The sequence below is a fragment of the Rhinoderma darwinii genome, chromosome 1 (assembly GCF_050947455.1).
Source record: "Rhinoderma darwinii isolate aRhiDar2 chromosome 1, aRhiDar2.hap1, whole genome shotgun sequence".
Lineage (NCBI taxonomy): Eukaryota > Metazoa > Chordata > Amphibia > Anura > Rhinodermatidae > Rhinoderma > Rhinoderma darwinii.
In genome coordinates, this window is record NC_134687.1 from 586987464 (window position 1) to 587014503 (window position 27040).

At 42.5% G+C, this 27040-nt stretch overlaps 1 protein-coding gene across 1 annotated transcript in view; it reads left to right on the forward strand.

Annotated features, from left to right (window-relative positions):
• NDUFS4 (NADH:ubiquinone oxidoreductase subunit S4) overlaps positions 1-27040 on the forward strand; it is a 139169-nt gene that overhangs the window by 38349 nt on the left and 73780 nt on the right. The window contains exon 2 of the mRNA XM_075854915.1: positions 7514-7592. Within this exon, the coding sequence (XP_075711030.1) occupies positions 7514-7592 (79 nt within the window). The remainder of the gene's footprint in view (positions 1-7513; positions 7593-27040) is intronic.

Below are 27040 nucleotides of genomic sequence, written 5' to 3' on the forward strand. Positions count from 1 at the left end.
CGCAGCCCCCTGTAGGTAGTGCCACGCAGCCCCCTGTAGGTAGTGCCACGCAGCCCCCTGTAGGTAGTGCCACGCAGCCCCCTGTAGGTAGTGCCACGCAGCCCCCTGTAGGTAGTGCCACGCAGCCCCCTGTAGGTAGTGCCACGCAGCCCCCTGTAGGTAGTGCCACGCAGCCCCCTGTAGGTAGTGCCACGCAGCCCCCTGTAGGTAGTGCCACGCAGCCCCCTGTAGGTAGTGCCACGCAGCCCCCTGTAGGTAGTGCCACGCAGCCCCCTGTAGGTAGTGCCACGCAGCCCCCCGTAGGTAGTGCCACGCAGCCCCCCGTAGGTAGTGCCACGCAGCCCCCCGTAGGTAGTGCCACGCAGCCCCCCGTAGGTAGTGCCACGCAGCCCCCCGTAGGTAGTGCCACGCAGCCCCCCGTAGGTAGTGCCACGCAGCCCCCCGTAGGTAGTGCCACGCAGCCCCCCGTAGGTAGTGCCACGCAGCCCCCCCCCGTAGGTAGTGCCACGCAGCCCCCCCCCCGTAGGTAGTGCCACGCAGCCCCCCCCGTAGGTAGTGCCACGCAGCCCCCCCCGTAGGTAGTGCCACGCAGCCCCCCCCCCGTAGGTAGTGCCACGAAGACCCCCCGTAGGTAGTTCTACACCGCACCCCCCCATAGATGGCACCCACCCTACCTTTCTGTAGATAGCGCCACCGTTCCAGGAGAAGTCCCTGGCTTCAATGTCCATATATGGACACATTGAAGTCAGGGACTTCTCCTGGAGCGGAAACACCGGCCGCAACGCCGGAGATTCTGCTTCAGAAGTCTGACGTCACTCTGTCCATGTATGGACAGTGAAGTTAGGGACTTCTTCTGGAACGGAATCCCCGGCCACAGCTTTGCCGAAGCTGTGGCCTTGGGATTGGGGATTCCGCTCCTACAGGGAGCAAACAAATACCCTCCTCCTCACATGCACTTCGCACTGTGGGGAGGAGGAGAGAGCGAGCGACTGAAGACACGGCCGTCATTTGGAACACATTCAAGTGATGGCCGTGTATTACCCAGCCCCATAGACTTCTGTGGGAGCCGGGAGATAGGCCGAAAATAGTGCATGTTCCATTTTTTGACGCCCGGGTTAAAAGGGCCATCAAAAAATGGCCCGTGTGAATAGCCCAATATGTGGTCTATTGTTCCTACTGCGGCCATGTGACGGCCGTTTTTTGAGCGGCTGTCACACACGGCCAGGAAACCCTGTCTTGTGAATAGGGCCTTAGCCTTATTCTAATGTAAGGACAACATGCAGTGTGAATAAAATACATTCTAGTTGTACGCTTTGTTGCTCGATATGTGCTCGTTATAGTATGTTCTCCCCAAATGTTCTATGTAAAGTGCCGCAGTGTATAGGTATATATACGGTATATTTATGGCATACAGAAGTATGTATATTTCATAATCTGTCTCTGAGTGAAGGTTCGGTACTGAATTTCCTTGGATCACATTGATGTTTACATTTGTGGTTAAATTTGTCATGTTTGGGAAATAACAAAATCCATATTGTAGTAAGGAGTAAATTACCATTCAAAGGTATGTCAGAGCAGGGTCATGGGAACACTTGTGAACTTACTGCAAATATCACACTTTTATCTTCAAAGCTTGTGAGGTATTTAAGCTTCTAAGATGCCTCCAAACTGAATGGCCGGTCTTCATCTAGGACACCGGGATTGTGCTTCTATTGCTATTCAGGCAGCCAAATGAAAGGGCTGTGCAGTTTCTGCAAAATACTAAAGGTCAAAATATCAGTCTTCTGAAATAAGATTTGGTGCTCCCCCCCTCCCTCATTATTATTTTAACAGTCTTCTTTCTATCTCGCTGCCGTGAGTTCATCATTTTACCACCATCATTTCTTTCAATTTAATGAAGAACTAGATTAAAGTCTGCAGCTAATAAACCTTCTCACTTTCCTGGTTTCTTGACAGCCATGCTTATACTTGGCTATCTTACCATACAATGCTATCCTATCTTGGCCATCTACAGGAGGAGGATTGGGTAAGTGGGGTTTCTAGTTCTTTCAATGTGCGGTGGTCCCAGCAGTCAGACCCAACCTGTGGATATGTGGTTAAACCCCCTTATGCTGGCCTTATTTATCAGTTTAAAATCTGCCTAACCTGTTGGTCTTGGTATGATCAGCCAGCTTTTTGTTTTATGTGGGCATCTTGACAGTGCTCCTGACATTTGCCCTTGGGAAGAGAAGGATGGGGCATGTTGGATTTCAACAGGCAGCAACTTATTTCCCTCATCATTGAAATAAACATGAACTGACCGTTCAGATTATTCCTCCAATCATAAGCAAAATTATCCTGGTCAGTAGCCAGCTTAAAGGGGTTATCGCAGAACCAACATTTATCACCTATCCGCAAGATAGGTAATAAGGGTCTGATTGCTGGGCACACCACCGATCACCAGTTCGGGGTCCCAAGCCACCATTCCCTACTCAAGCTCCTCACTGCGGGGGGTACATTAAGTGGAGTGGAGGACGAGCATGTTCCCTGCCGCTCAATTCAATGTCTATGAGACTGATGTAAACAGCCGAGCGCTATACTCTGTCTCTGCCAGTCCCGTTTAAAGTTTTTCTCTCTGCGTGTGAGGAGGAAGGGGGCTTGGGATCCCCGTTCTAGTGATCGGTGGGGACTCCGGCTATCAAACACTTATCACCTTTCCTATGGATAGGTGATAAATGTTGATTCTAGGAATACCCCTTTAACAGGGAATTGGAAAAACTTAACTTATTATAGTTTTATATATTTCAAGACCTGTAGCTCGGGTAACCTTTTTGACAACCTGTAGATTTATGTGCAGTTTTAGATCTTTTAATACATTATAAAAGAATTTAATAAATGAGGTGTTTCAAAAAGATCTGTGCCTTTTTATGGCTGTTCAAAGCTTTAACTCCATTAGGCTCCAAGCATTAGGCAGTTTATGGCAAGCATGTTTGTACAGTGATTTGTGCTTTTTTTTTTTTACACTGAACCGAAACTTTACGTTCTTGTCCAATTCCCACTTTCAATTGTCTGTTTTTGAAAACCACCTTTATCTCTACGTGAACGGTCTAGGCGCAATGAACTTTAAGCCACAGAAATGACTTGGGATGTTTCTCAATCTATTACTTTTACATAGGTTTTGTGCCTACATACAAACATCTAGATAATTTTTTAAGCAGTTGTTTCCACTTATAATGAGATGGTTATTACGTCACGATAAACACGTACCAGATTAACATAGTTTAAGATTAGGGCTGCTTTTAAAATGTTTTATTAGATAAGTGCTTGGAGCTTTTTTAGATTCAATTTTAGCTTCTATTATTACGAAAGAGAACCATCTCCCTGAGACCATTAAGTACAGATGTCTACTTATCCATTACTGCAGTATGGACTTTAAGGGCTCCATTTTTTATTCTAGTTTTTTTTTTATTTCTTCGTATTTACCAACAGAGGGTAAGAGCATAATCGTATAAGGCTCCTCCGAAGATAATTCCATGGCTGGTTTAGTGTTTATTTTAACCTCTTTTACAATTTCAATATTTTTTTCGCCGTTCAAATGGACCTGTCAATGGTCCCATGCTTTGTTACATTTGCTTGTATACTGGCCATTATGCTTTCAGACAAGGAGAGAATCGGGGTTCCTTCTGGAACCTGCTTAGTCTTGGGCAGATGCTTAATTTCCTGTATTTGCACAAGCAAGGACAGACTTCTAGATATCCTTTACAGGAATGGACGAAATCCTGTAATATACTACACATCCCGCACCAATCTCCAGTTTTGTGGGGGGATAACCGTGCAGTTGTAGAAGAGCAGTTCCTGATGGTCTTGTCTAGGAAGTGCGTTCCTGTGTGCATGTTCTATAACATAGGCGCTTCTGCACATGGAGAATCATAGGACCATCATTTTCTTGTATTAAAGAATTGCATCTACTTATAATTTGGCCATGTGCTTCTAGTGAAAGGTGCCCCAATTGGTCAAGGATCCATTCATATATTTTTTTTTTACCAGCCATTTAACCTAAATATATTTGATGCGAAGTAGCTAAAAGTGTAATATACATTATTTCAACAAAAAGTGTTGGGACACACTTCTTAATTATTGAATTGATTCAGTCCCATTGCCACAGTTGTATAAAATCTAGCACCACTAGCCATGCAGTCGCCTTTACAATCATTTGTGAAAGAATGGGTCATTCTAAAGAGCTCAGTGAATTCCAGCGCGGTCCTGTAATCGGACGTCACCGTTGTAACAAGTCAGTTCGTGAAATTTCTTCCCTCCTAGATATTCTGCGATCAACTGTGAGTAATATTATTGCGAAGTGGAAGCGTTTAGGAACCGCAGCAACTCCACCACGAGGAAAGCCGATCAGAAACAATGCAGCACAGCGCTCACCTGAACGCTTCTGCCGCTTCGTTTTAGTGGTTGTTGGGGGTCTCCGTGCTCGGACACCCACCAATCAAAACATTCCTCCCATAGACTTGCACGTTTGGTAGAGCTCAACATGCATGTTCATGGGGTCATCAGCCATTAGCAGCATTCTTTGTCTGTGTCATCTTACTGCTAGAATCGTAGAACATTTTTGACAATAAGTGAAATATAAACAGTAAAGGAATATAACCAGCGAAGGACACGTCTCAGAGGTTACACTACATATTTTTCAGCAGAGTTAAAATACTCTTATCATTTTTAAGGCACACCCTGTTACTAATAACAAGGCCATGCATATATTGGGAGTTTTGGATATAGGTAGCCTATTTGGTCTTGCGGGTCACCCATATAACCCTATACCCTGCCCTCGGTCTCTTTCACAAACTCGCTAATCCGACCTTCACTAACAGCACTCTGGCCACTGACACGCAGGTACATTTACCCCCGAAATTTCCATTCCACGATTTAAGGGCTCTTTTCAACCACTTGCTTGACGCATTGACAAGCAGCTAATTGTCAAGCTATGTCGAGATTTCTGATCAAGCATGGTGCCGAGCCCTGACAGTGTTGCCTGTAGAGGCGTTATTCTGTGTAGACTTTTTTTACTTGGTGTTTGAGACTTTTATTTATCAATATTTTATATGGAAGCAAGACACAATTGTTCAATTGAGTATCACCTTTTCTGTCCAATTTCTAAAAAAATAAAAATCCCATGGACACAGAACATTTGTTTTAGCACATTTCCATGTCCGTATGTGCTGAAAGATAATCTGAGGGTAATGTGTTTAAATGTCTCTTTGCAAATTCTAAGATCCCAGACTAAAGAGGATTGAATGCTGTAAAGCTGGCGTGATAGCACATAGGATTGCCTTCTGATCTAGACAAGCCATCTACGCTATTCACTTCACACATCTGAGGGTTACATCTATTGAAGTTACTCCCACACAACCATTGGTCCTTACCTCTGAAACTAACAGTTGCGTGGTTCAGAATTTATTTGCATATTCACTTGGTAGTCGGCTGTAATATTTACCACCAAAGATGAAAACTCTGTGGCACCCATTACTCTATCCTAGCAGTCATGTCTGTAAGATGTACCCACACTATATATAACACATTTTATTTTACTATATTTCTTACAGGCAAACGGTTATCCAACATATATACAGTATCATGCATGAAGGTTTAAGCTGCATTTAGATAGGACTGTTTATCATAGATCATAATGGCCGTTTAAGCCAAGCGATCATTGATCATGTCTATTTGATTATGGTCGTTAAAAAGTTTGATCGCTTTGCACAATTTCTTTTTGATAGAAGGGTACCCTGGCAATAATCTGATCTGAGTGTCTTACTGCTAGGGCACAAAGCGATCAGTTGTAATCTGCAGGGGAACCCAGCCACAAGTGTTCAATTCCCCTGTAGCACAACCACAGGAGAAATGAAGCATTACACTCTGATTGAAATCAATGAGCTGTCCAGGTCACGTCCTACAGAGTGAATTGGTTCTTTGTATTCGTTCTCCGTTGTGCCTAATGGGGTTTTTAAAGAAAACCTTGACAGTGGTATCACTGACTGAGAGGGTATAGATTTAGCTCTTTAAGCTGTGATCACACCACTTGCAGAAATCTCTGAAATTTAGTTCCATTTTCCCTGATGAACCCTTACTGCTACAGGATAATTTCCAAATGAATCATGTAGAGACATACTACTAGCTATATTTTAGGGACCGTTCACTGTAGGCAGGTTTTGTATAGAAAGGATGATCGCAAACAAAACCTTTTTTGAGGACTGGTATGCTCGGGTTATCATTCAAAATTGAAACATAGACTGTTGCTCTTAGTTTGGTGTCACGCCTCGGCTATTATGCATTATGTATTATGCATTATGTATTATGCATGTCAATGTAAAACTGACAGGCATTCTGTTAGGCCCTGCATCTGAAAGGGCCCAATGGGCAGACCTGATAGCAGACCTGGGGGGCCTGTGCTAGGCCCCTGGCTGCCATGAAAACCATCATTACCACGCGATCGCGTTGCAGGGGTGAGAGAGGGAGCCCCAACCCTCTGAAACCACTTAGATGCCACGGCAGCTATTGACAGCAGATTACAACACTTAAAAGGTTAAAAGGCCAGGATCAGAGTTACCTCATTAGAGCAAGAGCCCCGCTGTCTTTAGACAGCCCGACACCCACTCTAGTCCCGAGCTGGGCTTATGACCATGCCGTGTAATGGCGTATGGGCAGTCATTAAGAGGTTAAAAAAGAAAAAGTTAAATTCTGATCTGCCGAGATGAAAAAAAAAAAACGTGTGTTCCTCGTTTGGTTAAAATAATGTAGTAATTTTGGTTTTAACTGAACACATCATACCATGACCTTAGATGACGTCTCTAGATGCTCATCGTTGGGTTAGCTACTCTCCCATAGACTAAGTTCATTCTGCGCCTCAGGAAAGTGTGCGGATCTCCAGTGATTCATCCACTCATAGTGTTTGCTCACAGTGAATTACATTCATGTTTTGTTTTGTTTTTTTCTCTTAAAATGAAGAACCACACCTTCCTAAATTCTGCTCAAGTCCACCCCCCTTCTGTCCATTCTGTTTACCACTCTTTGTCTCAAGCCATGCAGCTAATACAATTTAACAAATACTTTCTTTTTCTTCTTCACCTCTGATGCCATCGTTTTGGGTTCAGTCTTAAGCTGCTTTATTACAGCTTTGTGTTTCTATGTCTGATCGTGACAAACCCGCTACTGTACATTCACTTAGAGCAATTTTTGCCACCGGCGGTCTCCCTATGACAGGGAGCCTGTAGCAGACATAAAGTGCAGCCTGTTGTGAACTACAAAGTGGGAGACTGCCAAAAACTCAGCAGCCTGAACTGCTGTAACTGAGGAGAGAAGGGATTTGTGTGCCCTCTCACTCTCTAATCCTTTCGCTCTCTTTTTCCTCTCTTTACTTTTTTTTTTTTTAACTAGACCGATATTGTTAAAGCAGCGTGTTTTATGTAAGGTTTGTCTGTCTTTATTCTTCTTCTATGAATCATTGTTAACTTCGAGTCTTACTCTGCAGGTCATTGAGCACTTCCACATGGAGGCTGGCACAGGACCAAACCCAAAACACGCAACTCATCACTGTAGATGAAAAATTGGTAAGCATTCCTTACTTCTTTTCTTGAGAGGCTCTCACTGCACGATAGGTAACCTGTACACCTCAGAAATGAAAGTTTGAGTTAGTTGCTGGATATCTGCAATGTGCAAATTGTTATGTCTTAAAGGGGTTTTCCGATATTTAAAAAAATTTATGGTTTAATTGCATTAAAATTAGTCACTGACTAATGTACTGTCTGTAGCCTAAATATCTTTGTAAGCCAGTCCCGCATGCAGTCACATGACCATGCTCCTGTTTTTTTTGTCTCCTCTTTGTTTGACGTTCCCTACACTGTGGTTATTTATCTCCCCTCTCATGCATCCCATACCTCTTATGTCCACTACCCCCCGCCCCCTGCCGGTCTCTGGGGGGATCATGTTTCACATGCTGGGCAGGCAATTGTGCAGAGTCCAACAGCAGAGCTGCGTCTAAGTAGCAGACGGTAAATAACTACCGCACTGCCTTACACCTTGTAATAGAGGGGCATGCAGATAGATGTAAATATAGGCAATGTATGTGAGCGGGTAAAGGAATCATGGAAACTGTAGTCCTTTACATGGTAAACCCACCCAGCTGGGTAACCGAATGAGGATGAAAAATAACTACTTCTGAGCTAAGGTGGCATCATCTGGTATCATCATTTTCTGTGTTTTGTTGAAATAAAGGAATCGGACAAGCCCTAACCCGTACCGAGAATGCTGATGTTTTGTCCACATAAGTCACCACAATAGAGCTGCTGTTGTATCCAAATTGAATTGTATTAAGCTTGTGGGTTGGGTAAACCATTACTTTCCCGTTAGCACATTCCACAAGCAAAGCTAAAGCGAAGATCCATGGCCAAGCCTTAGAATGTGTGATCAGTTGAGGAGTCCAACTCTCTGTATCCCTACCAATCCGCAGAGAAGAGCTAGAGGGCCTTTACCCTTTCTTCACCACAGTACCTAGGTGGCAACGTACGTTTCCATGCCGGGGTATGACATTGCTGCTTTGTCTCATTCAAGTGAATGAGCTACAGTACCAGACAGCTACTTGGACAAGGGCAACACTGTGTGGAGGAGCCGAGGCCCCTTTTTTCTGCTGATTTGGTGCTGGTACCTAATTTCGTGCTCCTCCTCCCTACTGAGCAAACCTTAATGGCTCATTTTTAGCATGGACCATCAATGTTACAATTTGGAATACCCTTTTTGAAGAATTGCATTATCATAAACATACATTTATTACCTGAAATGCACGTTTACTGAACTATTCATGTATAAACTAGTGGACCAACTCAGGCATTGCACTTCCCTGTTGCTGCCCCCCTTGTATTCTAAGTTGGCGGCTATTTGGGTAAAAAAAATGTATACATTAAATCTTTTGCCAGATGTAGCTTTAAATGCGATGTACACCTTTGAAAATCTGTGGTTGTTTTTTTATTCAGTGTGATTGGTGCAACTTTGTATTTATGTTTTATTTAAATTTATTTGTACTTTTTAAAATAGAGCTGCTTTGTATACTGTATACAGAGCAGCTGTATCTTGCATCCTGTATCCGTCAGGTCAGTGGGACTGACTGGTTCAGTGACTGCAGGTCCTGCGTGTCTCTGGCAAGCAGGATCCACCTGTAAACTATCACATCTAAGTACATTCCCGCGGACCTGAAGGATTCAGGTCTCAGCGCAAGATACAGCTGCTCTGTATACAAGATACAAAGCAGATGTTCTCTATACAGGATACAAAGCAGCTGTATCTCAAAAAGTATAAATAATTTTTAATAAAATGTACTTACAAGGTTGCAACAATCAAACCAATAGACCTTTTTCATTAAAAAAAATTATATATATATATATATATATATATATATATATATATATTTTCAAAGGTTTACATAGTCTTTATCTTCTAATTCTGCTGTAATTGGACTTTTAACATGGAATTGATTGTACCTCCACTATCAGTGAAAAACTATTGGGGTATGTTCACACGCTGAGCCAAAAACGTCTGAAAATACGGAGCTGTTTTCAAAGGAAAACAGCACCTGATTTTCAGACGTTTTTTGAGCAACTCACGTTTTTCGCTTCGTTTTTCACGCCGTTTTTGCGCCGTTTTTTCGTCCGTTTTTGGAGCTGTTTTCAATAGTCTATGAGAAAACGGCTCCAAAAACATCCCAAGAAGTGTCCTGCACTTCTTTTGACGAGGCTGTAATTTTACGCGTCGTCTTTGGACAGCTGTCAAACGACGACGTGTAAATTACAGGTCGTCGGCACAGTACGTCGGCAAACCCATTCAAATGAATGGGCAGATGTTTGCCGACGTATTGTAGCCTTATTTTCAGGCGTAAATCGAGGCATAATACGCCTCGTTTACGCCTGAAAATAGGTCGTGTGAACCCAGCCTTATAGTGCATAAGTGTGCACTCTCACCGTTCTTCTAAATCACTTGTATTGCTGATTTTGCTTTGAGCGGCAGCATAGACTGTGTAAAGTCGGTGCTGCGGGTTATTTATAACTCTTCAGTGGGAGACGGAGCATCCTGCGCGTCTCCACGACTCACGTATCCAGAACGGCCGCCAGCGCTGTAAAATCCTACACATACTATACTAATGGTCGTTCTGGATATGGAGACTTGCTAGCAACTCTGTCTCCGTTATGAGCAGCCGGCAGCATGTACTTTACATAGTCCGTGCTGCTTCTCAAAGCATAACCAGTAATACGAGTGATTTAGGAAAAACTATTTTCTCACTCCTGCACTATAATCGTTTTTCACGAAAAGTGGTGGTGCACTTCAGACCAGTATTTCTCAACTCCAGCCCTCAAGTTATCTCATAGAGAGAACACCTATGGCAATGCCTGATGTACGTATATCACCTGTACAATACTAAGCAAATCCGGAAAACATGACCAGTTAAAAAATCCTGGTCCCTACAACCCTTTCGAAATTTTAATGTATTGTCTGTTGTGTATACTCGTACACAGGTCAGAGTTTCTTATTATATGACTCTTTAATACAGCTTACAAGAATGGATCTTCTTACATCCTACAGGCCCCAGATTTTGGGTGGTATGCCGACATCTGCGCTTTACCACTAGACAATTGCCATCTATGGTATGGTGTTTTTTTTTTGTTTTTGTTTTTTTTTATTCATCCTATTTTGCAATTTTTTACCCTAGGAAAAATTATATATTTTTTTTTTTCCCAACTGTAGTAATCAAAGCAAACTAGTATTTGATGTAAACATTATAAATCTGATCTACTCTGGATCACTTTTTCTTAGGCCTCATGCACACGACCGTAAAAACTCCCGTTATTACGGGTCGTAATTACGACCCGTAATAACGGGCTCATAGACTTCTATTGGCGACGGGTGCCTTCCCGTTTTCTCACGGGAAGGTGCCCGTGCCGTTGAAAAAGATAGAACATGTCCTATTTCAGGCCGTAATAACGGCACGGACAGTCCATAGAAGTCTATGGAGCTCTCGTAATAACGGGTGGCTACATGTGTGCACCCGTCATTACGGCAGCATTGCTAAGCGACGTCAGTAAATAGTCACTGTCCAGGGAGCTGAAAGAGTTAACTGATCGGCAGTAACTCTTTCAGCACCCTGGACAGTGACTACCGATCAGTATAAACCTGTAAAAAATAAAAGACTTTCATACTTACCGACAACTTCCTGCTTCCTCCAGTCCGGTCTCCCGCCCGTTGCCTTGGTGACGCGTCCCTCTCGACATCCGGCCCGACGTCCTGGATGACGTTTCAGGCCATGTGACCGCTGCAGCCAATCACAGGTCAATCACAGGCTGCAGCGGTCACATGGACTGCCGCGTCATCCAGGGATGTCGGGCTGGATATGAAGAGAGGGACCCGTCACCAAGACAACGGCCAGGTAAGTATGAATTTCTTTAACTTTTATTACAGAAAAGGCTGTCCCTTCGCTCTATCCTGCACTGATATAGAGAAGGGGCTGCCGATTAGTGCAGTGCTATTTTGCCGCCAAAAACGTGCCCGTAAATACGGGTGGAATACGGGTGACACCGGACCCATATTTACGGGCACGGGTTCGTAAATACTGGTGCAAAACGGGTGGAATACGTGTGACACCGGACCCGTATTTACGCCAGTATTTACGGGTGGGAAAAAATACGGTCGTGTGCATGAGGCCTTAGTCTGGTACACTGTGTTACACCTGGAAGCACATCCCGTTTTATATGTCAATTGGCAAAAAGCATTATGGCCCGTAATGGGAAGAATGGAAGAGTGGCTTTATGGCCATAGTCATTACTCTGGGGATAAAGTATCCGATACCAGAGTCAGCCGTGAGATCTCTCGGGTACCTGTGACGTAGCTGAATACATGCAGAAATATGTATGACAATATTTTCTCTAAAAATATTAAAGCACTTTTCTTCTTGGAATAAAAAAAGAAGTCCCATATTAGTTTCTATAGAGGTTGTCTGCTATTTTTAGATAAATCTGCCTGTTTATGCATTAACCCCTTCCCGACCACCCCACGTAGATTAATGTAGATTAATTGGTCGTTGCGCCTGCAGCCCGTTAATCTACGTGTGCTCCTAGTAGCATCTCCCAGTACAGGCTGCTACTAGCAGCCCTAGTATTGGGGGAAAACATTGGGTAGGATCACAGCGGTGATCCGATTCGAATAACCCCTTAAATGCGGCAGTCAATAGCGATCGCCGCATTTAAGTTGTTATAGCAACATCGGCACCCCGCTACGCGATTGCGGGGGCCGATTGTTGCGGGGGGCAATTGCTATGGCAACCGGAAGCCTAACAAAGGCTTCCGGTCTGCCGACTATGGAAGGCGATTATGCCTCCTGTTAGTGTGAAACTGACAGGTATAATACCCTGCAATACATAAGTATTGCAAGGCATTATAACAACGATCCAACAATTGGATCTTCAAGTCCATATCGGGACTAAAAAAAAAAAGTTACAAAAAAATATACAAAAGTAAAATGGCTAAATAATAAAATTTAAAAATCGTCCTTTTTCCCTTTATAAAGTCCTTTATTATTAGAAATAAATAAACTATGCATAATTGGTATCACCGCGTCCGTAATGGCCTGAACTATAAAAATATAATGTAATTTATCCCACACGGTGACCGCCATAAAAAAAATATAATAAGAGAACGATACCTGAATCGCTATTTTTAGTCACTTCAGCTCCCAAATAATTGCAAAAATAGGGATCAAAAAGTCACATGTACCCAAAAATTGTACCAATAAAAACGACAGTTTGTTCCGCAAAAAACATAGCCCTCACAAAGCTTTCCTGATAGAAAAATAAAAAAAGTTGTGGCTCTTAGAATATGGCGACACAAAAACGAAATAATTTTTTTAAAACCGTGATTTTATCGTGCAAACACCGTAAAACATAAAAAAAAAACTATATACATATGGTATCGCCGTAATCGCATCGACCCACAGAATAAATTAAATATATAATTTATAGCGCACGGTGAACGCCGTAAAAAGAAAGAATAAAAAACAATAGAAGTTTTGACGGCCTAATTACACTAAATTCAGCAAAAAAAACTGGGATTAAAATGCTCACTATACCCCTAGACAAATTATTTTTAGGGCTGTAGTTTCCCAAATGGGGTCACTTCTGGGGGGTGTCCACTATTTTGGTCCCTCAGGGGCTTTGCAAATGCGACATGACACTCGAAAACCAATTGAGTAAACTTAAGCTCCAAAAGCCAAATAACGCTCCTTCCCTTCTGAGCCCTGCCGTGTGTCCAAACAGCCGTTTATTACCACATATGGGGTATTTCCATACTCGAGAGAAATTGCTTTACAACTCTTGGGGGGCTTTTTCTTTATTGCTTGTAAAAATTGAGTTTTATTAGTTTAGATTTTAATTTTTACTGACTAATTCCACTAAATTCAGCAAAAATTCTGTGGGGTTAAAATGCTCACTATACCCCTTGAGCGGTGTAGTTTGCCAAATGGTGTCTTTTTGGGGGAGTTTCCACTGTTTTGGCACTACAAGACCTCTTCAAACCTGACATGGTGCCTAAAATATATTCTAATAAAAAGGAGGCCCCAAAATCCTCTAGGTGCTCCTTTGCTCCTGAAGCCGGTGCTTCAGTCCATTACCACACTAGGGCCACATGTGGGATATTTCTCAAAACTGCAGAATCTGGGCAATAAATATTGTGTTGCGTTTCTCTGGTAAAACCTTTTGTGTTACAGAAAAAAATGGATTCAAATGGATTTTCCACAAAAAAAAGAAATTTGTAAATTTCCCCTCTACATTGCTTTAATTCCTGTGAAACGCCTAAAGGGTTAAGAAACATTCTAAATTCTGTATTAAATACTTTGAGGGGTGCAGTTTTTAAAATTGGGTGACTTATGGGGGTTTCTAATATATAAGACCCTCAAAGCCACTTCAGAATTGAATTGGTACCTATAAAAATAGGTTTTGGAAATTTTCTTGAAAATGGGAGAAATTGCTGCTAAAGTTCTAAGCCTTGTAACGTCCTAGAAAAATAAAAGGATGTTCAAAAACCGATGCCAACATAAAGTAGACATATGGGAAATGTTAGATAGTAATACCACACACAATAGTTACTAATTGTTTTACAAGCAGATACATTTAAATTTAGAAAAATGCTAATTTTTGCAAATTTTCTCAATTTTGGTGATTTTCACAAACAAATACTGAATTTATTCATCACATTTTTCCACTAGCATTCAGTACAATATGTCACGAGAAAACAATCTCAGAATCGCTTTGATAGGTAAAAGCATTCCCAAGTTATTACCACACAAAGTGACACGTCAGATTTGAAAAACTTGGCTGCGTCTACGAGGCCAAAACAGGCTGCGTCCTGAAGGGGTTAAAGGAGTTTGTTTTATCTTGACAACCCTTTTCGATATGCCTAATAGGGCATATGGATGTCATAGACGGGGGTCCACTGCTCTGAAACCCTACCTTATGATCCAGAACCACAGCTCCAGCGGTCCCGGCCCTTCCATGTATCATTTGTATGTATCCAGTCACCCATTCATTTTAATTGCCACATGTAATATTACATTTCCCCTGAGGCGGTCAATGCAGGGGTGATGTATAGCTGGCGGCATCTTTCCTCAACAAAATAAGTTGTTTCTTGGTACCTTTTAGGCGTGAGAAACATCCCCTTTAATACTCTACTAACCTCTTTATCAATGAATTGTTTGGCGGATTTGGCATTTAGAAGTAATGAAAGGTGACAACCTCTGTATTTCCCCCTGTAATCGCTACCACTACCTGTCCCTTCTGATTTTCCAAATGTAAGAAACATTTACAGCTTTTAATCTAAAAATACTACAGCAAAACCTACAATCGATTATTACACATTTCCATTGGCTGTATTCACACTTTAGTCAATATTTACCAAAAATAGCAACCAATCCCAGAACAGGTATAGTCACTGGCTTTCAATCCATGCTGGAAGGTGTAGTTTCTCTAGTGACCTACAGGTTTGGTGCTTTTCCCAGACCCGTCCTCATGGAAGCCCCGTGGCCTATGTTTTAGGGATTTTCCATAAAGAAAATATGTGCTAATTGTTGATTTAGTGAAACTAATAACATGATCTGTTTATCCCTAAGGTAATCTTCAAGACATGGCCTGTTGGGGTTCCTTGACGATAGGTTTGGTGAACACTTCTCTAGCCTATGACTGAAGAGCATCTTTGTCATGAGGCCGATGGGGACTAAAGGAGCATAACATTCCCTTCATTCCAGGGATTTGTGGGGGTATCGATGTATGGGCTCTCACTGATATTAACATGAAATATAGTATATGGGTTATGGATAAATATACTGTTGCGTCTTTAACCTCTTGAAGACCAGACCGTTTTGGCCTTAAAATCCAAAATTTGTTTTGTTTTTGGCTCTCTGCTTTCCAGCGATCATGACTTCTCTATTTTTAGTTCGACGTAGTTGTAGTTTTCTGTGGGACTAATTGGACTTTCTTAAGGTGTCCTTTTGGGGTTCATACACTATATGGACAAAGTATTGGGGCACCCACACATTACACCTACAGCAGCTTTTATGACGTCCCATTTTAAATCCATAAACATAATAATATGGAGATGGTCTCTCCTTGGTTGTTAACTGCTTCCACTCTTCTGAAATTTTTGACCATTCATCCAGAAGACCATTTGTGAGATCAGACACTGATGTTGGACAAGAGGACCTGGCTCACAATCTCCATTCTGATTCATCCCAAAGGTTTTCGATGGGGTTGAGATCAGGGCTCTGTGCGGGCCAGTCATGTTCTTCCACACCAAATTTACCCAACCATGTCTTTATGGACCTTGCTTTCTGCACTGGGGCACAGTCATGCTGGAACAGAAAAGGGCTAAATCCCAAACTATTGCTACAAAATTGGAAGCTACAATTGTCCAAAATGTCTTGGTATGCAGAAGCATTGAGATTTCTCTTCACTGGAAATAAAGGGCGTAGACCAACCCCCAAAAATTAACCTCATAACTTTATCCCTCCCCCACCAAACATTATGGTGTTTTGTAACCACTAAAGATATTGGGTTCGCACGTTATTTATTTAACTTTTTTCACTATTTTTTATTACATTTTGTAATATTTTATTAATCCCATAATGGGATGTTTATTTTTACATAATATACTTGCATATATAAACTTATATATGCAAGTACATTACCTTGTGTGCTATTCAGTAGACCCCTAGAAGAAGCCAGAATTCTGGCGAAACGCTCGTCGGGTGCTTAGCAACAATTTTAACAAATCCTCTGGTGCACCCCTTGGCCCCAGCTGTCAAGGCTCCAATCTTACTTCACGATCCTCTCACTGCGCTCACGGCTGCTAGCTGCTTGCTGGTGTCCGTGCTCGTGGCTGCAGTGCGCCCTGCTGTTATTCCCTATCAGCTGGGTGTCTGCATTCCGTCTGGCTCTGTGCCGGCTCCCTTGGTGACTCACATTTACTTGCGGGTACTGAGAGCAGCCCCGCCGCACACACACAGTCGCTCCTGGGGTGAGGTTCGGTCTCGAACCGTAACCCTTGCCGTTCTGCTCTTGCCCAGGTTGCCATACAGGCATACCTTGCTACAATATATTGGCAATGTGCAGGCTGACAATTTGATACTGTCTCTCAGCTGACGGCTTAGTACGGCCATCACTGTTCACGGCCGTCTTACAGCAGAGTCACTCCTGTTATGACTCCTTTACATTGCCTCTCAGCTGACAGCTGAGAGTGTTTCTATTCTCATATACGACTGTTCCCCACGCTGCTGCTCTGATCTGCAGGGACACCAGCGTGAGGGTGCAGTTAAGTGACTGTTCACTCGTTACACCAACATTAACGCAGGGGAGTGAGGTTTGCGGAGTCTCACCTCGCTTATCTCAATAACATCACATTTTTCCTTCTCAATAAGCAGCAGGGCATACCAACACTGGCCCAGCTGCGCTTTTTGCTGCATAGTGCAATAAACATAACCTCAACCTAAGTAACACAGCCAGTAATAATTCAAGACAGAGTGATCGGCAAATGTATAGCTCAATAGCTTCATTTTTTGCAATACAACTTGTGGTAGTTACAGTCTAATTACCAAGTATTGCTAACGGAGCACACTGACAGCAACATTACATATTACCTTATCAATTAATTTATGGCCAAGGGTATGTGAATTGAGGGGTCACTCACACATACCAATTGCACCACTGGACCTTTTAACCATTTGTTCCTTTTAATGTAAAAACAATAAAAGTTATTTATTAATTTACTCACAGACCACATGCTTCTCCCCCCTTTTCCTTTCTTGATCTAACTCAGCTTAACCTGGTGGTGTACACCAATGTGGTCTCCTTGACACGATATAATATTGTGTAACAGGTGATCTTCACCAATCTTTGCATTTGTGAGATCAGACACTGATGTTGGACAAGAGGACCTGGCTCACAATCTCCATTCTGATTCATCCCAAAGGTTTTCGATGGGGTTGAGATCAGGGCTCTGTGCGGGCCAGTCATGTTCTTCCACACCAAATTTACCCAACCATGTCTTTATGGACCTTGCTTTCTGCACTGGGGCACAGTCATGCTGGAACAGAAAAGGGCTAAATCCCAAACTATTGCTACAAAATTGGAAGCTACAATTGTCCAAAATGTCTTGGTATGCAGAAGCATTGAGATTTCTCTTCACTGGAAATAAAGGGCGTAGACCAACCCCCAAAAATTAACCTCATAACTTTATCACTCCCCCACCAAACATTATGGTGTTTTGTAACCACTAAAGATATTGGGTTCGCACGTTATTTATTTAACTTTTTTCACTATTTTTTATTAAATTTTGTAATATTTTTTTAATCCCATAATGGGATGTTTATTTTTACATAATATACTTGCATATATAAACTTATATATGCAAGTACATTACCTTGTGTGCTATTCAGTACACAGGCAATTAGTTGTTAGAGCATACCGAAGTATGCCATAATAACAAGCCGCATAGACAGACTGCCCTAGGGACCTTCAATGGACCCTGGACTGTCTACCCATATAAGCTAAGGGTATAGTTTGCATTACAGGGCGCCCCCCTCCTTTTGCTTTTCCCCTTGAATGCCCCTTTCTGCTTTGATCACTGCATATAAGGAGTTAAACAATAGAGATCAAAGTTTTCCCCTTCGTGATTAGAGCTCCATAATAGCCTCTTAGGGCTCCTGCCTGCGCCATATTATTACAGTGCGGATCCTTAGAGGGTTAAAACAATTATTGCAGGATATTTTGGCGTCATATTTTACATTGCACACGTCTTCTGTTTGCACTCATGTGTATCTTTGTTGGATACATGTTCTCATACTCGTGTCATGTTGTCCAGGCAGAATGATCCTAGAATACCCAGGTTTGCTGCCAGCTTTGCAGAAGTTTGGAAAATCTTGCATATTAGCATTTCCATATCTCAGTGGATTACATTCCGATAAAGAATTTCATGTTGTCAAAAATTCCTTTCATTCTTTTTTATTATTCTCTTAACTGAAGTGCATTGCTCCGGAACTTCTGTATTACACATTTTTGTACCAGCACCTACTTGGTGGTTGTAAACACATGAGAAAAACGGAGTCATACACTACTTAATGTAAGTATAAAAAATATCACATCTTTATTTCTACAAAACATACTGAATAATGAAGAGGATCCCAATATTAACAGCTATACGAAGGCTAGACTATAGATGTCAAGATGAAATACAAAACAGTGGTGTATTCCATGTCCGCAATGGGAAGGCACAATAGGTATAAAGTACAGTTGACAATGCATTTTAATTTATGTCCACATGGGGAGAATGGCAGTCCGATAATTTAGGTATCAGAACGGCACAGATAAAACTGCTAGTCTGATGACCAGTGAGGCAAGGGTATGTAAACAAAAGGTGACATGGGGAAAATGATCCGTCATCTCGTCCAAAAGATAGGTGAATTGAATCCTAATAGTGTAACTTAACCATATATGCTGAAATGTAACGTGAGCCCAGGTATAGCACCCCGACGCGTGTTTCGCGTTCAATCGCTTTCTCAAGGGGTACTGAATGTTATGTTCGAGTGCATGTCTTTTAAGGAACGCTAAGGATGTCATGTGATGACGATTTGGCCAATAACCTTCCTGGTCAACAGCGCATGCGCGAGATCAATTGGGATACCGCGAGACTGTCACTCTGAGCCATCCGGGCACGAAACTGCATGCGCCAACTCCGGCACGCGTCACCAAGGACATGGAGCATGCGCCCATAAGGGAGAACCAGAGCAGCAGCTCCGTTCACCGGACCTACACACAAGGCGCACCCCAGGTAATTATTTGGTAAAGGATTTAAAATTGAGTTTACAGTGGAATATAGTATTTAAATATAGCGTAAGCTATATAAGATCTAAAGGTGAATTTTCATGCACCCAAAACGAGACCTGTCCGCAACATAGTCCGCCCAACCTCTTTTGAATCAGTGGCAGGTGGGAGACTATTTCAAAACAGACATTACATATCTTGTAGCACCACATGTGTCGTATATTATGCCACTTGTGGTTGCGGCATAACTGTACTTATTGTGCCTTCCCATTGCGGACATGGAATACACCGCTGTTTTGTATTTCATCTTGACATCTATAGTCTAGCCTTCGTATAGCTGTTAATATTGGGATCCTCTTCATTATTCAGTATGTTTTGTATAAATAAAGATGTGATATTTTTTAAATTTCCATTAAATAGTGTATGACTCCGTTTTTCTCATGTGTTTACAAATAATTTTGTGGAGTTTCTATTTTTGTTACGTCTTCACATATCTTGGAGGTGAAATACAACTCTTTGAATCACCTAGCCAAAGTGTTACCCGCTCTGGGAGATGTTTGTTTATGTTGGTGGTTGAATAACTTCAAATGTTGGCCACTTGGAAAAAGAACAAACTAAGAGTTTTTTGGCGCTGTTTTTGATGTGGAAACCGCAACATAAACGGCTGAAATGACCTCCCTTTGATTTCAATGGGAGGTGGAAGCGTTTTTTCCCACCAGCGGAAAAAAACACTCACGGGAAGAAAAAGCGACATGCTCTTTCTTCCCGCGGCTCCAGCTCTGACCACCCATTGAAATCAATGGTTGGCAGGGAAAGCATTTTTCGCAGTGTTTTTTTCCCGCAGCGCCCAATGGTGCTGCCGAAAAACGCATCAGAGTGCAGGCCAGGCAAACTCTGCCTCAAAATTCCTGAAGGAATTTTGAGGCATATTTCTCTGCCTGCAAAAAAAAGCTCTGCGTAAACGTGGCCTAAGGGCTCATTCAGATGAGCGTAAAACTCGTCCCTGTGCTGTGAAAGGAAATCACTCACAGCACAGCACACGGCCCCATTAATTTTAATGGGGCCATTCACACCTGCCTTTTTTTTTTTTTTTCACGCATCGAGTGTCCGTTGAGTAAAAACTCACTGCATGTCCTATATTGCTGTGTTTTCACGCACCTACGTGCCCACTGAAATCAATGGGTGCGTGAAAACCACGGACAGCACACGAATGCACATCCGTGTGCTGTCCGTATTTTACGCATCATTTACTTTGAAAAAGTGCTTGCGAGTGCGTGAAAAACACATGCCACACGCAAAGCACACTGATGCAATAACGCAATGCACACGGACAGATTTACACGCGTAAATCTGTCACGCTCATGTGAATGTAGCCTAAGGCCTCATTTACACGAGCGTGTGCGTTTTGCGCGCGCAAAAAACGCTGCGTTTTGCGCGCGCAAAAGGCACTTGGCAGCTCCGTGTGTCATCCGTGTATGATGCGCGGCTGCGTGATTTTCGCGCAGCCGCCATCATAGAGATGAGGCTAGTCGACGCCCGTCACTGTCCAAGGTGCTGAAAGAGCTAACTGATCGGCAGTAACTCTTTCAGCACCCTCGACAGTGAATGCCGAACACAATATACACCAACCTGTGAATAAAAAAAGACTTTCATACTTACCAAGAACTTCCTGCTTCCCCCAGTCCGGGCTCCCGGCCGTTGCCTTGGTGACGCGTCCCTCTCGTCATCCGGCCCCACCTCCCAGGATGACGCCGCAGTCCATGAGACCGCTGCAGCCTGTGATTGGCTGCAGCCTGTGCTTGGCCTGTGATTGGCTGCAGCTGTCACTTGGACTGAACTGTCATCCCGGGAGGTCGGACCGGAGTTATCGGTAAGTCAGAACGTCTTTTTTTTTTACAGGTTCATGGATTTTCGGAGCGGAAGTCACTGTCCATGGTGCTGAACCAGTTTAACGCTTTCAGCACCGTGGACAGTGACTGTCTCCTTACGTCGCGTACCCGAACATTTTTTACCGGTTTCGGTCAAAACGAGTTTGGCCGAACCCGGTGAAGTTCGGTGCGCTCATCTCGAATTTGACACTCCGTTTGGATGTTTGTAAACAGAAAAGCACGTGGTGCTTTTCTGTTTACATTCAGGAGTTTGACAGCTCTTGCGCGAATCACGCAGTTCGCACGGAAGTGCTTCCGTGCGGCATGCGTGGTTTTCACGCACCCATTGACTTCATTGGGTGCGTGAGTGCGCGAAAAACGCACGATTATAGAACATGTCGTGAGTTTTTTTCTGCGCACACGCGCTGAGCGCAATTCACGCATCGTCTAAACTGCCCCATTGACTAATATAGGTGCGTACGACATGCGTGCAAAGCACGCGCGTCGCACGCGCGTATATTACGTTCGTGTAAATGAGGCCTAAGTGAGAATTGTGTAACATAAGAAATGTACGATATGTTGTGTGTACTGTATGGACATTTGTAATACCGTTATTCAGCCCTTACATTTAATTATAAAGGGAATGGGGCATAAATTAGGCAAAATAGGAGGAAACCGTTTTTTGAGTTTCTTGTATATGGTGGTAGAGCATTTTTAAATTTTTAACTTTGTAGGCTTCAGAGCAGAAAGCTCTCAAAATACCTTGCAGGCTTCATGTCTATACAGATCAAGTGCATCCTTCTGGGAAGTGTCCGCTTTTCGCCAGCACTATATAGTACTGTGATTTAGGAAAAATAAGTTGTCCCACTGCATTGTAGGCGCTCAGCTAAGCTGTTAGTGATGTGTCTGACGACAAGCTTGTCGACGGTTTCCAATAACATCTAGCAGAATTGCAAATGCAGCTGTGGAGGATAATACAAACAGTAACTCATGATCAGTACAAGATAAGTCATGTATGTGCAAAGCAAGAGTATCACTGGAAATGTCAAACCTACAATACAGCTTTTAATAATAATAAACTAAAATATTCGACCAGGGTTAAATCCATATAGGAAAGATACAACCAAGCATATGCCCTGAAAAGCCGTACAATCGGTCTATTAATAGTTCTTACAAGATTGTCGCCCCGCACTTGCCTGACGCGTGTCCCTGTAAGCAGGGTTCATCAGGTGACGATTTGTGGGTGTCCGTGGCATATACAACGTATAGCAAATCAAAGTATAGATTGTCATTAATGTAACCACCAAGTAAAACGGAGGAGATTACTTCTAAAGAAGTCAATACTTCTCTTTCTGCGTGGTTCATTGTGATATCAATACACAGAAGCGGCCCTGTTACTGCTACCAATAGTAGCCTTATGGCACTGAGGTCGGTGCCTCGCTTGTGGAGGAAGGGGATAAAAACGATATTTTTGGTTTGACATATTAAGTGATTCTCTGTTTGCATAACGTATTTCGATCTTCAGTGAATTATGATGTAGAAAATCACTCCATTTTTTTTTTTATAGATAGATTTGTATATAAACTGGTGTTCTAGAGTGAACATCGATATCTGCAATGCTGGTGTACTGGTCCCGTACTGTATTGTATTATGTGTACTTCAAATAGTCCAACACAAAGTCAACCAACCAAAATCCGGTCCCTAAAATACATAATAGATAATGGAGGTTCAGATCAATGAAATAATGTTCTTTCACCACCCGGTAATGATATTGGTTGTAGTAATTCACATACAGATTTCGGGAATTCTTAATGGGGTTGTCTTATGACTAACATCATTTTTGATTGTATTCCGAACCGAAAAATCTACATTATACACACAACAGGAAATGGCGCTATGTCCGGATATCTTGTCACCTATTTTCCATGGCTTATTTATGGTTACGAGTTGTCCATAGACACGGCCACCAACAGAGCTTGTTGCGGTGTCCGGGCATGCACATCGTCTCCGTCCCGCAGCGCTCTCGGCTCGGCCACCAGAGTGTCTTCATACAGAATACAGTAGGGCAGCTCCGGGCATGCACATTATCCAGGAGCTGTCCTGCATGTGTGAACTCAGAAGCCTCCTGAGTTTATATGAGCAGGACAGCTCCTTATTCCCTGAGCCGTAACATTGTATTCTATATGACCGCAATCTGGAGCACTACATCATAGGGGATCTCAACACTTAAACACTTAAACTTGTGCTCACGTGGTGGTAGGTTACAGCACCCCCCCCCCCCCCCACAACCAACCTGGAAAAATGGAGTGCAGCGGAGATGAATAGGCGCAAATATGGCTGACGGCAAATACATTTTCATAAATGTAATTCTGCTACTGTAATACTCTTATATCCCTACCTACTGTTCTCTTACGTAAGTCTGGTTTTGATACAAGCCCTTTAAGCTTTTGGAAGAATGTGTAATGTCCATGTCTTGTATTATTTAAGTTGGTTGAGAGATCTGGAAACCAAGCTTCCCGAGAATTAAAATATTTTTAGTTTTTTCCGATCTGGTATTTAGATGTATAAATGCAGCATCTCTACATCCAAGTAATTTCCAGTTTCACTTATGTGAATCATCCCCAAATCTGTCACCTTGGTTAAGTGACAGTGACCTCACTCAATGAAGTGTTGACCATCAGGCTGGCTGTTCTCTGCAGGGCTGAGGCGGTCATATATCGGCAGTTCTGCCAGTTGCAGCTAGCTGTAAAGTTACCAGACAGATTGCAGATGTTACTGGGGTGCGTCACAGAATTAGTATTTTTATGAGCTCTTGTTTTCAGGACTATAGGCAGAAAGGTAATGAAGCTAGGAAGGAGACTTTGAGACTAGGGCTCCACAACGTCTTTTGGTTGCACATCAAGGCTGGGTTCACACGACCTATTTTCAGACGTAATGGAGGCGTTTTACGCCTCGAATTACGTCTGAAATAACGCCTCCAATACTTCGGCAAACATCTGCCCATTACTTTCAATGGGCTTTACGATGTGCTGTGCCGACGACCTGTCATTTTACGCGTCGCCGTCAAAAGACGGCTCGTAAAATTACAGCCTCGTCAAAAGAAGTGCAGGACACTTCTTGGGACGTTTTTGGAGCCGTTTTCTCATAGACTCCAATGAAAACAGCTCCAAAAACGGATTTAAAAAACGCCTCAAAAAACGTCCCTTGAAAACAGCTCTGTATTTTCAGGCGTTTTTTGTTAATCGTGTGAACATACCCTTAGGGAATGTTAACATGGCACTCAAAAACAAAAACCAGCGACGTGTAAACATCTCAAGTACACTAGCGTTTCTTGTGAAGTGCTTTTTAAAATACCGGCATTTTGATGCGTTTTCCACATTCTTTTGACGCATTTTCTGCACGCTTTTTGCGCTTTTTGTCACGCAATAAGACTCCCATCGACTATGGGAACAATTGGTGCATTTTCGGCGCATTTTACACGTAAAATAATTGACCTGACACTTTTATTTTTTTAAGCAGCGCGTATTTTTTAACTACGCTTGCGTAAAAAATACACGTCGTTTGTACTAAATGCGCGCTTTCCCCTTCAACTTGAATGGGAAGCTTAATCAAGTATTTTTTTTAAGCGTATTTCGGTGCGTAAAGGAACATTTCCAGGAGAAATAACAAAGGAACTGCACAGTGCAGGGTTCTAAGTACACCCGGGATTAACGGCCGGGAACCGCGATTGCGCTATTCTTGTCAGTTTAACTCCTCCATTGCTGCAGTCAATCGCAACCGCAGTATCTGAAGCATTAAAAAAAAAGTTTAATAAAGTTATTAGCAGTGAAAAAAATATGAAAAAGTTAGGAAAATTGTTTTTTTTATTTTTTCCTCAAGTACTGTAAAAAATAAACAAAACTTATATCGCTGCGTCCGTAAAGGTCTAAATTACTACAATATACCGTTGTTTAACTCGCATGGTGAACGCCATAGAAAAAAAAAATAAACGCCAAAATCGCTGTTTTTTTGTTCACCTTAGCTCTAAAAAAAATGGAATATAAAGTGATCAAAAAGTTGTACACACCAAACATTGGTACCAATTAAAACTACACCTCGTCCCGCAAAAAAATAAGCCCTCACACTGCTCAATCCACGGAAGAATAAGTTATGGCTCTTATGGGGGTGAAACAAAACATTTTTATTTTTTTTTAACAAAAGTTTTTTGTTTTTTTAAAGTAATAAAATATTAAAAAAAACTATATAAATTTGGTATCTGCCTAATTGTATTGAGCCGCAGAATAAAGTTAAGTTGTCGTTTTTACCGCACGGTGCAAGCCGTAAAACCAAAAAACAATGTAGAAATCACAGTTTTCTCCAATTTCAGCCCGCAAGTAATTATTTTTTTTCAGTTTCCCAGTACATTAAATGGTACTTTAAGTAGTGTCAATAGAAACTACAACTCCTCCCGCAAAAAATAAGCTCTCGCACCACTCCATTGACGGGAAAATAAAAAATGTATGGCTCTTGGAACGCGGGGAGTGAAAAAATTAAAAAAATGGCTCGGTCCTTAACCCCCTCCCGCTATGTGACGTAATAGTCCGTCACAGGAGTTGTCCTGTTAACGCAAACTGATGGACTATTACGTTACAGGGCACTGTGTCGGCAGACACGTCTGCAAACATAGTTTTAAAGCAGTGATAGCTTAAAGCTATCACTGCTTCAAGGCCAGGACCGGAGCTAGCCTTCGATCCGGCCGATTAACCCCTTAGATGCAGCCCTCAAAACCGAGAGCTGCATCTATGGTGTTTACAAGCCGATCAGAACCCTGCAATGAAGCCTAACAATGGCCTCCTGTCTGCCTAGAAGGTGTCCGGCCGCAGTTTCAAGATGGCCCAGGCTCAGAAGCTTGAGCCTGCGACATTAGCCGTTGGTGTCAGCTGTATGTTACAGCTGACATCGTGCTGTAACGGCAGGGAAGCTCCGATCCCTGCCATTAACCCCTCAGATGCCGCGATCGCGGCATCTTAGTAGTTTGTAGCCATCGGCATCGACACGATGTTATCGTAATGAATCCGATCGCTGCTATGGCAACCGGAGGCCTAATAATGGCCTCCTGGTCTGCCTCGTACAATTACCTATTAGGCCCCGCCCAAATATGGGACCTAATAGGCTTACTGTCAGTGAATGACTGACAGCTCTAATGCATTGCACTACGTGGGTAGTGCAATGCATTAGAATGAAGATCAGAGGTGCAGGACCTCAAGTCCCCTAGTGGGACAAAAAAAAAACAAGTTGAATAAAAGTTTCAAGCTAATAAAAACAAACACTGCCTTTTTTCCTGTAATCCATTTATTATTGGGAAAAAATGAAAATGTTAAGAAAAAGTAAACATATTTGGTATCGCCAAGTCCGTAACGACCCAAACTATAAAAGTATAATATTATTTTTTCCGCACGGTGAACGGCTCAAAAAAAATAAGTAAAATAAAACCGCCAGAATCACTATTTTTTTGATCATAAAGTCGCATGTACCCCAAAATGGTACCAATAGAAACTACAACCCGTCTCGCAAAAAACAAGTCCTTACACAGCTTTTTTGACTAAAAAATAAAAAAGTTCTGGCTCTCAGAATATAGCGACACATAATGTGCAGAATGTCCAAAAGCGAATAACATCTGGCACCATTTATCAGTGCGACACCGGCCACAAATCTCTGAAATATTTATTTACCGCATTATTATACCCTCTTATTATGCCCTGATGTACTCCGCACAGATTACATATACCCTGATGTACCCCGCACAGCT